Source organism: Monodon monoceros, unplaced genomic scaffold (genome assembly GCF_005190385.1).
Source record: "Monodon monoceros isolate NGI ecotype Baffin Bay Population unplaced genomic scaffold, NGI_Narwhal_1 Super_Scaffold_21, whole genome shotgun sequence".
In the NCBI taxonomy this organism is placed as follows: domain Eukaryota; kingdom Metazoa; phylum Chordata; class Mammalia; order Artiodactyla; family Monodontidae; genus Monodon; species Monodon monoceros.
Genome location: NW_021703778.1, coordinates 57,971,040 through 57,983,773, shown reverse-complemented (window position 1 = coordinate 57,983,773; position 12,734 = coordinate 57,971,040). Strand labels below are relative to the sequence as shown.

The 12,734-nt window shown below is 35.5% G+C and overlaps 1 protein-coding gene across 1 annotated transcript in view; it reads right to left on the bottom strand.

The window, feature by feature from the left end:
- Positions 1-12,734, bottom strand: part of UNC13C (unc-13 homolog C) — a 591,853-nt gene that overhangs the window by 340,907 nt on the left and 238,212 nt on the right. Inside the window, exons 10-11 of the mRNA XM_029237965.1 lie at positions 8,783-9,010; positions 7,680-7,821 (exon numbers count right to left, since the gene is read on the bottom strand). Coding sequence (XP_029093798.1) covers positions 7,680-7,821; positions 8,783-9,010 — 370 coding nt within the window. The remainder of the gene's footprint in view (positions 1-7,679; positions 7,822-8,782; positions 9,011-12,734) is intronic.

The window sequence follows — 12,734 nt, the reverse complement described above, 5'->3', positions numbered from 1 at the left end:
TTCCTATGTTAGCAAAAGTGAGTCACCAAGGATCAACTGTAGAGTTCTCTAGAAAGCACAGTATCAACACATATATAAAATTTAAGTCTTCTAACTACAAAATGTCTTATTCAAATGGGCAGACTATACTACTATTTTCTCTCTAGAACCCACTGGGAGAGACTGACTCCTTTTCCTCCTGAGGGAATGGTTTATGATAAGCATAACCATTTCTTTAATTGTAGCACAGGAAAATAAAATCGGGTCATAATTAATTATGAAATGATCGAATCCATAACTTACTAGGATCCAAGAGCAAAGATAAGGGGCACCTTAGATTTACGTAACACTATATCAATTTCAAAGTGCTTTCATATAGATTAGTGTAATTAATTTTCATGTGATATTTTAAAAATTACACGTTTACAACCCCTCCTACCCCACATTTCTGCAAGGGCTTAATTGGTCATGTCTCTGTTCTCTGTAAACACTGTCCAGAGTGCCGCATTCTAGAATCACACATCCATAGTCTTTTGAAGATTAATTTCAAACTTTTTTCAACCCATGGCAAGAGAGGTAAAATTAAAATTGAAATTACTTAGCATTAATCTTTTGAGGGCATCAAAGTGCCATTAGTGGGGGAACCATTAGGCTTTCAAACAAAAAAAATTGAAAAATTACTTCATCTGCATTTTTGTCTTACCAGCTTTGTGACTGCCTGCCTGGTTCAGGCGAACTGCACTTTTTCCACAGGAAGAGTCTGAAGGTGGGGAAAGACACACCTCTTTATTTCTACTTGTATTTTATTTTTGCCTTCACAATAGGGGGCTGCTTTGTAGTCCTGTCTCTACTATAACCTGTCTAAGCTTTGATTTTCTCATTAGTAAGATGAGGGAGTTGGATAAAACCATGTCTCAAAACTTTGCCCAGTTTCAATTCTCTAAATTCTTCTTTCAGCAGTACTTCCTTCCTACAGCACCTTGTTCATCAGACTCCTCTTGGCCTCACTATCCAGGTTGGAACCTTTTCGGTATGAAAGTATTACTGCCATTTCTGCTCTAAGTCCTGAATCTCGGCACAAAGGATGTGATCATGTTATTAATGCTAATAATTATAAAAATACAACTGTCATTTTGAATATGCTTAACAAGTGACAAAAGCTCTATATACATTATCTCAACAAATATATCAGTCCTGGGAAGTATGTATTATCCCATTTTCTCCGTATTAGAAAAGCTAAAGCTCAGAATTGAAGCAAATTGCCCAAAATGCAAACTAAAGCCATACGATGAATAAGCCGCCCTATTCTCAGAATGTCAGGACACGTTTTTACACTCCGGTTCACAGGGCAGAGCTGTCAGGGTAGTGGGAGGCCTGGGTGAGTTCATCTGCGACATGTACGCATTTTTCAAAATCTGCACATAAATACACTATGAACTCATTTCCTCCTTCCTTATAAAGGAAGATGAGTTTGCAACTTTCACACCATTTTCATGGTCAAATGAAATCATGCACCGGTAGATTCAAAATAGTATTTCTAGAACCAGTGACATAGAATATCAATAATAAAAATGGAATCTTGGAGTTCAGGTAACTGGCAACAAAATTAATTGCTGTTGAAAATTTAGGCATTCATTTTTTTATATTCTAGAAGGAAAATATGGAAAATATCTGTGAGCATGATTTCACTTAAAGCTCATAAATATTTTGTCAGTAAAGTGAAAAATGTGAAAAATATGCTATATATATATATTATATGCACAGCCTGGTGCAATAAATTTAAATTTGAATTTCTTCTTCCTTGAAAAGGATGCTGTTTTAAGAATACATGTATTGTTGGTGCCTCCTATCAAAAGGAAAACAGGTATACAGTAAATTACATGAAAAACTGCCAGTTAGAATACTGATTACTCATGTTTTCAATATCCATTCCAGTACACTCAGCCCATGAACCATGAATCTTTCTAGCCTGTCCAGTGGGAGCAAACGCTATTCCTGACGTGACTGAACACTGGGCACTGTCATATCTAATTCTTTTGGGTGGACCTTACCTTGGTCTTGGGAAGTTTCCTCATATGCATGCACTTATCATTATTCAGCTGATTTGTCAAAGGGGGTCCTTTGCAGGATTATAAAACTAGAATATTTCTACTGCTGCATTTCTTTAAATGGATGCTTTATTTCATAGATTGCAGCTGAAAACCTATGGCTCACATACCTCCAAAGGTTGTACCTTGTTTGACATGTTCTGTGTTGGCTTTCATACTGTTTTATTTTGTTTTGCTTATCAATTAAATTCAAAGTTCTAGACTTTCTATTCTAGTCAAGAGGGAGTAACCGGGACTAGAGACTCCCCCCACATGAAAAGTCAAAAAGTGAGCGAAATATATAAAACATTGTTTCTCAATATACTGAAGATCTGTCAAAGAAGAACAGTGATTTCAAGGAGGTGAAAAAAATTAACAAGGTGAGCCTTACTATTACTTCAGCTTACTTCCCTGAGGGAGTTTCCAGGCCACTGTGCAAAGAGAGAAAACCCAGGTGGAGTCCATTGGACTCTCTGAGTTGGAACGACAGAGCTGAAAATCTGAAAAAGCCAATGTAGCAAAAGTCACAGGGCATACATACTATCAAAAAGAAGAGAACTGAACAGAAAGAAAGCAATAACCTACTTCAGGCTCATCTTGGGCAATCCGCTGAGTAATAAGTGCACGCATGTGATGAAACTACCCAAAGCCAGGTTAAAAGCCACCCTTGAAAGGATTAGATGTCACAGTGCCCAACACTCACCAAGGCTAGAAATAGTGTTTGTGTCTACTGCACAGACAAGAAAACCTTATCATTCATGAGTCAGTAGGTGGAGGACATGTTAGAGTCTTGCTTCAGTACTGAGGAATAATTAGCCTGAAGCTGAGTGCTATTTCATTCCCACTTAACCAATTTTAAAAAGCAAGACCTACCTAAAGAACTATATGTTTCCATGTAACTTAACTATGTCTCAGAACAGAGCTCAAGAATATTTAGAGGATGCCAAAAGTATCCAGCAACCAACAAAGTAATATTTGCAAAGTCTGTCATTCAATATAAAATTACCAGGCACATGAAGTAGCAGAAAAACACGACACAAAATAAGGGAAAAGAAATTATCAATCAAAACTGACCAAGAATGGACACAAATGTTAGAATTGTCAGTCAAGGGCATCAAAGCAATTATTATGAGTATTGCATGAATCAGAAAGGTAAGTAGAGAAAGACAGTGTCAGGGGAATGAGAAGACAAGCCACAGACATGGAGAAAGTATTTTCAAAAGGCACATGTGATGAAAGACTATTATCCAAAATATTCAAAGAAACCTTAAAACTCAATAATAAACAACTCGATTAAGAAATGGGCCAAAAAACTTAACAGACACCTCACCAAAGATAATGAACAGGACTGCAAATAAGCAAATGAACAGATGTTCCACATGGATCATCTCAAATGAAAAATCAAATTAAAACGAGGTATCATATGCACCTACCAGATCAGCCAAAATTCAAAATACTGACAATGTCAAACGCTACAGAGGATGTGGAACAAGAGGAACTGTTATTCACTGCTGGGGAGAACACAGAATGGTCCAGCCGCTATGGAAGACAGTTTGACCATTTCTTACAAAACTAAACATACCCTTACCATAGAATCTAGCAATCATACTCCTTGGCATTTACCCTAAGGAGCTGAAAATTTATGTCCACATAAAAACCTGCATATGAATATTTATAGCAGCTTTATTCATAATGACTAAAACTTGGAAGTAACCAAGATGTTCTTCAGCAGGTGAATGAATAAAAACACTCTAGTACATCAAGGCAATTAAATATTATTCAGTGCTGAAAAAGAAATGAGCTATCAAGCCATGAAAAACAACACAGGGGAACCTTCAATGCATATTATTAAATGAAAAAAAAAGTCAATCTGGAAATGCTACATACTGTATGACTCCAACTATATGACGTTTTAGAAAAGGCAAAACTTGGAGACAGTAAAAAGATCAGTAGTTGCCAAGGATTTGGCGAGGGAAGAGGAATGAATGGATGAAGTGCAGAAGATTTTTAAGGCAGTAAAAGTACTTTGTATGATGCCATAATGATGGATACATGTCATTACACATTTGCCCAAATGTATAAAATGTAAAACACAATGAGAAAGCTAATGTCTACTCTGAATTTTGAGTGATTATCTTGTGTCAATGTAGGTTTATCAATTGTAACAATATACCCACGTGCTGCTGGGAGATGGTGATAATGGAGGGAGGCTATGCATGCCTGGGGGTAGCAGGTACATGGGAAATCACTACACATTCCCCCAAATTTTCCTATGAACCTCCCCCCACCAATAACATCTTAATTTTTAAAACAATTAAGTAGAGATATGGAAGATACAGAGACTCAATTTGAACTCCCTGACATGGAAAATAAATGTCTGAGATGAAAAACACAGTGGCTTGGATTAAGAGTAGATTAGACATTACAGAAGAAAAGGTCAGTGAATTTGAATGCCTACCAATAGAAATAATTTAAAGCGAAACACAGAGAAAGGAAGGGAGGCAGAGAGAGAGGGAGAGAGAACGTAAGAGCATCCGTGGCCTGTGGGACAACTTCAAGAGGCTTAATATATGTATAAGTGAAATCTCCAGAAGACAGGGACAGAAAGAATATTTAAAGAAACAGTGGCCAAAATTTCCCCCAATTTAAAGAAATCTGCAAACTCACAGGCCCAAGTAGCTCAATAAACCCTAAGCACCAGAAACACAAAGAAAATTACACCATGGCGCACTGCAGTCAAATTGTACAGGTGAGTAAAGAAAACAAAACCTTAAAAGCAATTATGGGGGGAAAAAGACATGTACAAGGTAACAAAGAAGACAACAGATTTATCATTGAAAATAAGGAAGCGAGGCAAACACAAAGACAATGGAACAATATCGGCCAAGTAAAGTTTTAAAAATGACATTCGGAATTATATGATTCTCTCAATAGATGCAGTAAAAGCATTAGACAAAATGCAATATTGATTTCTGATCAAAATTCTTAGCCTACTGGAAGTAGAAGATGGCTGTCTTAACTGGAAAAGTTGCATCTGCAATAAGCCCAAAGCTAATATCACAGTTAATCAAGAAAGGAACGTCTTCCATCTAAGATCAGGAACAAGGCCAGGATGTCTGCTCTTATCACTTTTACTTGGCATTATACTGGAATTCTTAGCCAAGGCAATAAAGCAATCAAAACCGTATCAGGCTTCCTTTTGTGTGAAAAATGAGAAGCCAATTAAAAACTTCACATGAAAATAATTCAAAGGTTCTAAAACAGATAAAATAACTTTGAAAAAAAGAAAAAGTTGGAGGGCTAGCACTACCTGATTTTAAGACTTTATTTATTATAAAGTATAACTATAGTAATCAAGACCATGTGGTAGTGGCATATACATGGAGAAAAAGATCAGAATAAAAAATCCAGAAACAGGAATAATCTCCACACATATACAGAAAGCTGAATTTTATAAAAGGTACAAAAGCAGTTTAGTACAGAAAGGACAGTGTTTTCAAAAAATGGTGCAGGAACCATTGGATTTCCATATACGAAATAAAGAACTTGGGTCTATAACTTATACCACATTATAAATAATCACATCAAAATGTATCATAGACCAACGTGTGAAACATAAAAATATAAAACTTATACAAATAAAAACACACAAAAATAAAAATGGGCGAAATACTTGGACAGTTAACTAATGAAGACACATGGATAGCATATAAACATATTCTAAGATGCCTGAAATCATTAATCGTTAGATAAATACAAAATAAAAGCAGTATAAGATAACAAGACACATGTATTAGAATGGCTAAAATCCAAAAGACTGGCCTGACACTGGAAGGATTTGTATGACCTGGAATTCCCATACATAGGTGGTGAAAATGTACATAGAATGGTACAAGCACTTAGGAAGAGTCTTAAAAATTAAACATGATCCTAATATATGTTCCAGCTATTCTAGTCTTAGGTATTTATTCAAGAGAAATGTAAACATATGTCCAGATAAGTGCTCCTAACAACTTTTTTTTTTAATAGCTAAAAACTAGAAACATACCAAATGGCCATTGAAGGTGACTACATAAACAAACGGTTATATTTTAATACAATGAAATGCTACCTGGCAATAAAAAGAAATAAATTATTGCTAAACCCTACAACATCTCAAAACAGCTATGCTGAGTGAAAAAAAAACACACAAAAGTAGGACGCATGCTGTAAGATCTATTCACATAAAATTGTAGAAATGCAAAAAAAAAGTCCTATAGCACCATAAAGCCAGCCAGTGATTGCCTGCATGGGGGGGGGGGCAGTCAGGAGGGATGGCTTCAATGGGGCATAAAGAACCTTTTGGGGTTGACAGATATGCTCATTTTCCTGTCTGTGGTGATGGTTTCATGGGGTATACATACGTCAAAACTTAAATTGTACAGTTTGAAGATGTAGACTTTTTTTTCCAATTATAGTTCAATAAAGTTCTTTTTAAACTTTCAAATGTCCAGCTTCTCCTAAGAAACTGGAAACTCTAGCTGCATTGCAGCTGCAGGACTGCGTGGCAGTGGAAGCTGTCTCTTTCCCAAGTCACTTGCTCTCAAGCTTCCCACAGTCCCTCCCCTTTTTTGCCCTTATCCTACTTTATTCACTTAACTTGACTGCCTTAGGACTAAGAATTTATGACTATCAATTGATTTCTTATCTTCTCTTAACAAACAAAGAGATATTAAAATGGTTTCTCCCAGCAGTCTGAAGTAGGAAGCATAGAAAGCTCTTAACTTTTTCCACGGTACTCTCTGTTATTGGGTCCCAACTGATTTTCCACACCCTTTTCTTAACACTCCCTTCATCAGCCAATATACATGTGAAATTCTGTATTTTATATATACTCTTGTCCACATTCCCAAACAAGCTGTATGTGTTGAGTTTGCTCATTTAGCATGTTTATGAGATCAATGTGTAAACTATTAACAAAGAAAGAAGGAGAGAAAAAGAACAGTCTGCCTTTAAACTCACAGTTAGGGCTTTTTATTTCTACCAAATGGTAATTGGAAATTATCTTATCTCTCTCCAAGAAGGGCTAATAGAAAGAAAAGAAGCCTTGACAAAAAATGATTTCTTGCTGTTTGGTACAGGATATAAGAGATTTAAAATAAATGACCTCACAGAAAATGAGAGGTTTTAAAAGTTATCATCAACAATTTCATCAGTACAGGCTGGTGTAGCTGTAATGGGCCCGGTGATGCCCCAAATCTTTCTATTGTCTTTAGTCATCAATCTTCAGATGCCAAGCTATTGCTGAATCAAGCTTGTAAATTCCTTACTAGATTGGGTCAACCCAAGTTACAGATCATGTCATAATCTTTTTTTTTTCTCCTGCAAACTCATCTTAGCTGTGCCAACTTTTTTGTTTGTAATATTTTTTTTAATTCACTTGCTTCTCAAGATGAAGAATAAATAATAAATATTATGAGGTTACTGAGTTCATAATATTAGTTTTACTTTTTTATAATTTATGCATAGATACCATTAAAATATGAGATAATTATGGCTTGCATACTGTGAATGCCTGTCTTAAATTTATCCTGAAATATTTTAATATTTGTAATAGTTTCATTATTTACTTACAAATAAAACTTCTCATCCCATACTGGATTCAAGTTTCCAAAAATGGTTTTAGTTCTTCTTTTGTTCTTTCCAACTTGAACTGTAACATATGGGTCACTTGACCCTGTTTTGTCTTTTGCCTGCAAGCCTTGTGCAGAAACCACTGAAATAAACCAAATTCAAACTTTTAATATAAAGATTTCCTCAGAAACAAAAAAAATGATAATGAAGGAAACATTTTCTATTTCGTTGTCCCCTTGGTTTGCAATGCAACCCCATTGCTTTCATTTTCATGAGCAACAGGACTTAACAAAATGTTTAAGAAAAGAATGAATCACGGAACATTAAAACCTTCCTTTCATGAATATTTGCTTTTGCCTGTAATGACAGTAGTGGTATACATACATATGCATATTAGCTATATACTCATATATATCACTGCACCATGTATAGATAAATGAGAATGCACATACAATAAGCAAATTACCCAACGTAATTCAAAGGTCTGTGATTTAAAATGTATTTATTTATTTATGAATTTACTGTCAGTATTGATCAGCTCAACTCAGTAACAGAAGCTTCTTTATTTTACCTTTTGAATACAATATGAGTAAGTTAAAAGGCGTGGTAAATATCAACATGTAACATATGCAGTTGCTGTTACTTACAAGCAACTTCAGAAGTTCAAGTTATTAGACATCACTAAACTCAGATTGCCAAATCAAGGACCAAATGAATGAGGGATACCGATCCAGGAGTATATAAAACAATATTTGTTTTCTCATTAAGAAAAACTGACCGAAGAGATTACTGGCTACTCTTGTCATTTATCAGTGACAGGCAGCAACAAAGCTAGTCTCTTGTAAACTGCAGGGTAATGATGAGTATATTACAAAATAGAACTTTCTTCCTCTTGAAGAGCTTTTGATTAGAACAAGACATAGACTGAAATGATTTCAATTATCTAGTACACATTTCAGAAATTTGAAGTACCAATTAGACTTCAATATTGACAAGATTGAAAAATTCTACTTATCTTACCTATAACTATTAGTAGCGGTGATTTCTAAGACATATAAAAATCTCAATATGGAATGAAAATTTTAAAAAAGACTTATTTTTACCTGTAATGGTTATTTTTGCTGACCACTTAGATGTCCCGTCCAGTACACTCTGTTTGGCCGCCTTTGTGTACTGCACAAAATCTTCTTTAGAAATCTGAAACATTTCCTGAATTACTTCAAACACCTCTGGCCTGTTTGTCTCCCTGATCTTCATTCTTTCCTTCATGGCTGTAATAATGGTCTGAGTCTTGTCTTCCGCACCATGCTTAGAACTCTTTTCTGCCGCTCCTATAATAGAAAAATCAATGGTGATGTAAATATACATGAAGTTACTTTTTGAGGGACCAAGAGAGGGAGAAAAAAAAAAAGGAAGAACATGAGAATGAATGAATGCTTTCATTGTGAGAAGTCAGGGTGGCTTTTTCAAAAAATATCAGGGGAACAAGCTCTATGCTGAGACTAGTCCTTGTGTTACTGGCAAGGAAATGGACCTCCACGATCCCAGTTTTTTCAGTTGTATTACTGAACTGAATCACAGTTGTGCAAATATTTGGTTTGAATTTTTAAACACAAATTTCAAAACCAAAAGGAGCGCACACAATTGAATCTGTTATATACCACAAATATTTACTCACTGAGTAACCAAAACAAAATTGAGAAACAGACTGGATGCATACGGCAAATGTCACTTGAAAATCAGTATTTCAAATACTTGTGTTCATCTAAAGTACCTAATTATTTTTAATTGATGAAATTTATCATAATGAAAAGCTTAAATTTTTCTCTGCAAAATAAATACCACCACTATTTGTTATGTTGAAATATAGGGTAAAATTTTACTTGGAATGAAAGTAATTCGGCTATTTAAAAAGGATGTGGAAACCACTGGGCTGAACTACCTCTACCTCATGGACCACAGACTTGAACTCTCATTCTGTGATACGGCCATAGTTTTAAACAGGCTGAATTTTCACTTTCCACCCAAAACTGTTTTGTTTTCTAAGACATTGTTTTTTCATGATCGGTCTCAACTTTCTGGGCACTTTTGTTTATAACACAAATCCTGGCAATGAAGGATTTCCAAAAGCCAATTCTTGGGTCCCTCACCTTCTCCAACTACCAACCGGATAGTCTTATGTGGCCTCTGGGTTGCTCAGTATTCCACAAGCAAATAGTGGACCCTGATTCCAGCTCTCATGTTTCCTTACTGAGTTTGAAGCAGGAAAGCAAAAGCCCATGTATCAGGGTCTATAGGAACTGTCACTGCTGAAACCAAACACTTTTTGGTACAGAAGCAACTGATATATAATGAAAAGAAGAAGAAAATTGTGTCTATAGGTGGTAATCATTCCAATTTTTATCTCCATTACTGTAAATACTGCCCAACTTGTATTATATTTTTTGAAATATTGTATTTCTGAAATAAGCATACTAATAGAGTTTAGAGACTGAATGTGATAATTTATCTGTACAATTCCTATCAAAAAGGATAGCCTCAGTAATGTTCTTTGAGTCTACTTCTGTGAGTGTTATGCCCAATTTAAGTACAGAAGCTAAGACAAAATACAAAAAGTCAACTCTGAACTCTCCTCGTAATAAATTCATCTAAAATTTAACAGCAGTATTTTAGTGAACATCTTCATTTATTTGAAAATAAAACATTTATTTTCCAAAGTAGAAAAAATACATTCATAGTAATCAAGGTATAATTAGAGTACACTAAAAGAGATGAAAAATCTATTGGCAGGAAGAGCAGTTTCCCTGTCTTTACCTTTTTTTTTTTAACCTTTGAGAATTTATACCACATTTAAAAAAATACTAAAAATTAATGTATTCCATTTAAGATATAATTTGAAAGGACAGTCTAAGGGTCCTAGTCATCTGTTAAAGCATGCCCTCAAACAGCTACACATTTGTGAATTGTGCACCTTTAAGCAATTAAGCATTTTTGTAATTTGTCAGTAATGGTTTAGCTCCACAGACCATTAATTCTTACATGGTAAAATTAGCTTAGGCTACACTATATAGTTACAACTCCCCAAAAGGCTATTTTACTTCAAGTATTGGAATATTCATTAAAAACAAAGAACACCAGTGCCTTGAAAAAGTCACCTACAAGATTCAAAGTGCCTCAAAAGTTTGGTTTGTAAAGGTCATTCTAAGAATGCTCAAAGTGTCATAAAAATGTTGACTCCCCCCAGATTTCTAAACAACTATTACGGTTGTGGCTATTATGCCCTCAAAGCTCTAGAAAAGTGTGTTAAAGTTCCCAACAGTTAAATGTATTCTGGGTTACTTTTCTAAATTCAGGAAGAGCCAGCTGACTGCCATCCACATAATAAATGTTCATTCTAGGTAATAACTACCAAATTCAAGGCTGGAATGTCAAGAGATTTTTCTTCCTAAGAAACCAAATCTCTGTACTTAAAAACTGCCGATTGAATTCTTTTAAGGAATTAACTAGGAAAGCTTGACAATTAGCTTTGAAATCATTCACCAATGCTTTTGATGTTGGAGTAGAATATCTACTCAATATGTACAAGCAACATACAGACCCATAAATTGTGAAATCGCCAATCTAGGAGAGCAAGTTAATAGAGAGAGACTTATGTTTGAGCCTTTTAACTGTTATTTCTAGGAAAGATATATAGCTTTTTTATGTTCTACTTTTATATTTTTGATCTGAAGAAAGTGATTCAAAGTAGATCTATTTAGTTCAGGGATACAAGACAAATTTATAATTTTTATAACTCATCTACAATGACTTTTCATTGCCCTGTTATTTATTGAACCTATATATCTCATCTTATTTCTCTAATGGTAGTACATCAACCAGAGATCAACAATAAAGGAGATCAAGAGATATTACACAGTGAAAGCACTTGGAAGAGTAATACATACTCCTTTATTGTTCTTTGATATTGTTCTTTGAGTTCTATTGATCTCCTTTATTGTTGATCTCTGGTGACATATTACTGTATTTCAATGAAGCTGCTAGAATGCAGACAAAGAGAATGGACTTGAGGACATGGGGGTAGGAGAGGGTAAGCTGGGAGGAAGTGAGAGAGTAGCATTGACACATATACACTACCAAATGTAAAATAGCTAGTGGGAAGCAGCTGCAAAGCACAGGGAGATCAGCTAGGTGCTTTGTGACCCCCTAGAGGGATGGGATAGGGAGGGTGGGAGGGAGGCTCAAGAGGGAGGGGATATGGGGATATATGTGTACATATAAGTGATTCACTTTGTTATACAGCAGAAACTAACACACCATTGTAAAGCAATTATACTCCACTAAAGGTGTTTAAAAAAAAAATCAGGCTCTGGATCATAATAAAAAAAAAGAAAAGAGTAATACATTATCCAAATGGAATGCATCTTTGTTACTTTTAAAAACACTTAGGGACTTCCCTGGTGGTGCAGTGGTTAAGAATCCGCCTGCCAATGCAGGGGTCACGGGTTCGAGCCCTGGTCGGGGAGATCCCACATGCTGCAGAGCAACTAAGCCTGTGCGCCACAACTACTGAAGCCCGCATGCCTAGAGCCCGTGCTCCGCAACCAGAGAAGCCATTGCAATGAGGAGCCCACGCACCACAACGAAGAGTAGCCCCCACTTGCTGCAACTAGAGAAAGCCTGTGCGCACAGACAAAGACCCGAAGCAACCAAAAATAAAAAAATAAATTTTAAAATAAATAAATAAAAACACTTAATTGACAGATTAATACAATTATGCACAACAAAACTGCAAGAAATTTCAACCTTAGACAGAGGCAGACTTATCCCACATGGCTCCCTTCCACCTAATTTAATGGAACAGGCAATTAACTAGAAACCTTCATTTTCTTTAAGTTTTATTCACTACCCAAAGCATCTAAATTGCATATAAAAGTCACAGTTTCACCACTTTTACATGGCAGCGTACAATTTCAGTTTTCCTTCCAAATAATTATCTATATGCATGTAACAAATGTATGATTCCACCGTGGTCTCAGTCTCTTCTCTTTCCTATTT